Genomic DNA, 961 nt, shown 5'->3' with positions numbered 1-961 from the left:
CACAGAAATCGACCATGTCGCCAGACTCACATTTATCAGTGCACGTAAACCATATCGGTAAATAGTCGATCAAAACTTTTTTGCTTGGAGAACACTATCCCTATCTCCCCTCCTAATAGAATATCATCCTGAAAATGGATCAGTCTCACGGCTAGTCCCATTTTCTTACAGATGATACAGGCCTCTTCCAAAACCGACCCCACCACCCTTGAGAATAGGACCGCGCTGTATCGCCATCCTTGTGGTAATACAGTACACACCCATAGACACTCCACACCATTGGCATCAATAGTCCTACATGCAAAGAGAGGCCAAAGTTCATCATCCAGATGAACGGATGAGAAGCCATCACTTAGGTCAATCTTAACAAAGAACTTTCTCATCGATGGCGGCCACAATCGCAAAATGCTCAGAGCCCCATCCTGAGACTGAGTAACCTCACCACTCCTCCTAGGAATTGATGCGACATCAGATTTCATAACCCACACATAACCACCCGATTTATCAGGAGCCGTTTTCGGAACCAGTTGCATAGCATTAAGTCTTCTAAGATCCAAGGTCACTCTAAAACGGGCCTTAATCTGTTCATCACTCATCGAGCAGATATCGGACTGAGTCAGTGATGAGTCCTTAGAACCAGCTTTCTTATCAACCAAGACTACCTCGTTGATCACCATAGCCTCCTTGACAGTTGCCGCTCGAAATTTCTTCTCATTAGCTGCAATACAGAGTCTTCGGTGGATCGCTATCTCTCGAGTGCGATTGCGCTTCCGCCTGGGCTCAGTGAATGGCATCACCGAGATACCACTGAGGGCAGGACACGAGACAGTAAAGTTTACAGCACCAACAGCGATTCGCTGTTGGTGCTGTTTGATTTAAAAAGTCCAACTGTAAGCATAGCTATACAAGTACTTTCAATTAAGGCATGGAACCTTAACTCTGTTCTCCGACCACGAACCGC

At 46.1% G+C, this 961-nt stretch overlaps 1 protein-coding gene across 1 annotated transcript; it reads right to left on the bottom strand.

Moving 5' to 3' along the window:
- Positions 1-442: 442 nt before the first annotated feature.
- On the bottom strand, positions 443-794 carry Pmar_PMAR004792 (hypothetical protein; the record flags this gene model as incomplete). The annotated part of the gene is made up of 1 exon (XM_002767416.1): positions 443-794. A coding segment is annotated over one exon (352 nt), but the record flags the coding sequence as incomplete, so codon positions are not given.
- Positions 795-961: the final 167 nt, after the last annotated feature.

The sequence above is a fragment of the Perkinsus marinus genome, assembly GCF_000006405.1.
Source record: "Perkinsus marinus ATCC 50983 genomic scaffold scf_1104296970720, whole genome shotgun sequence".
Classification (NCBI taxonomy): Eukaryota; Perkinsozoa; order Perkinsida; family Perkinsidae; genus Perkinsus; species Perkinsus marinus.
This window is presented reverse-complemented; position numbering and strand designations above follow the sequence as displayed.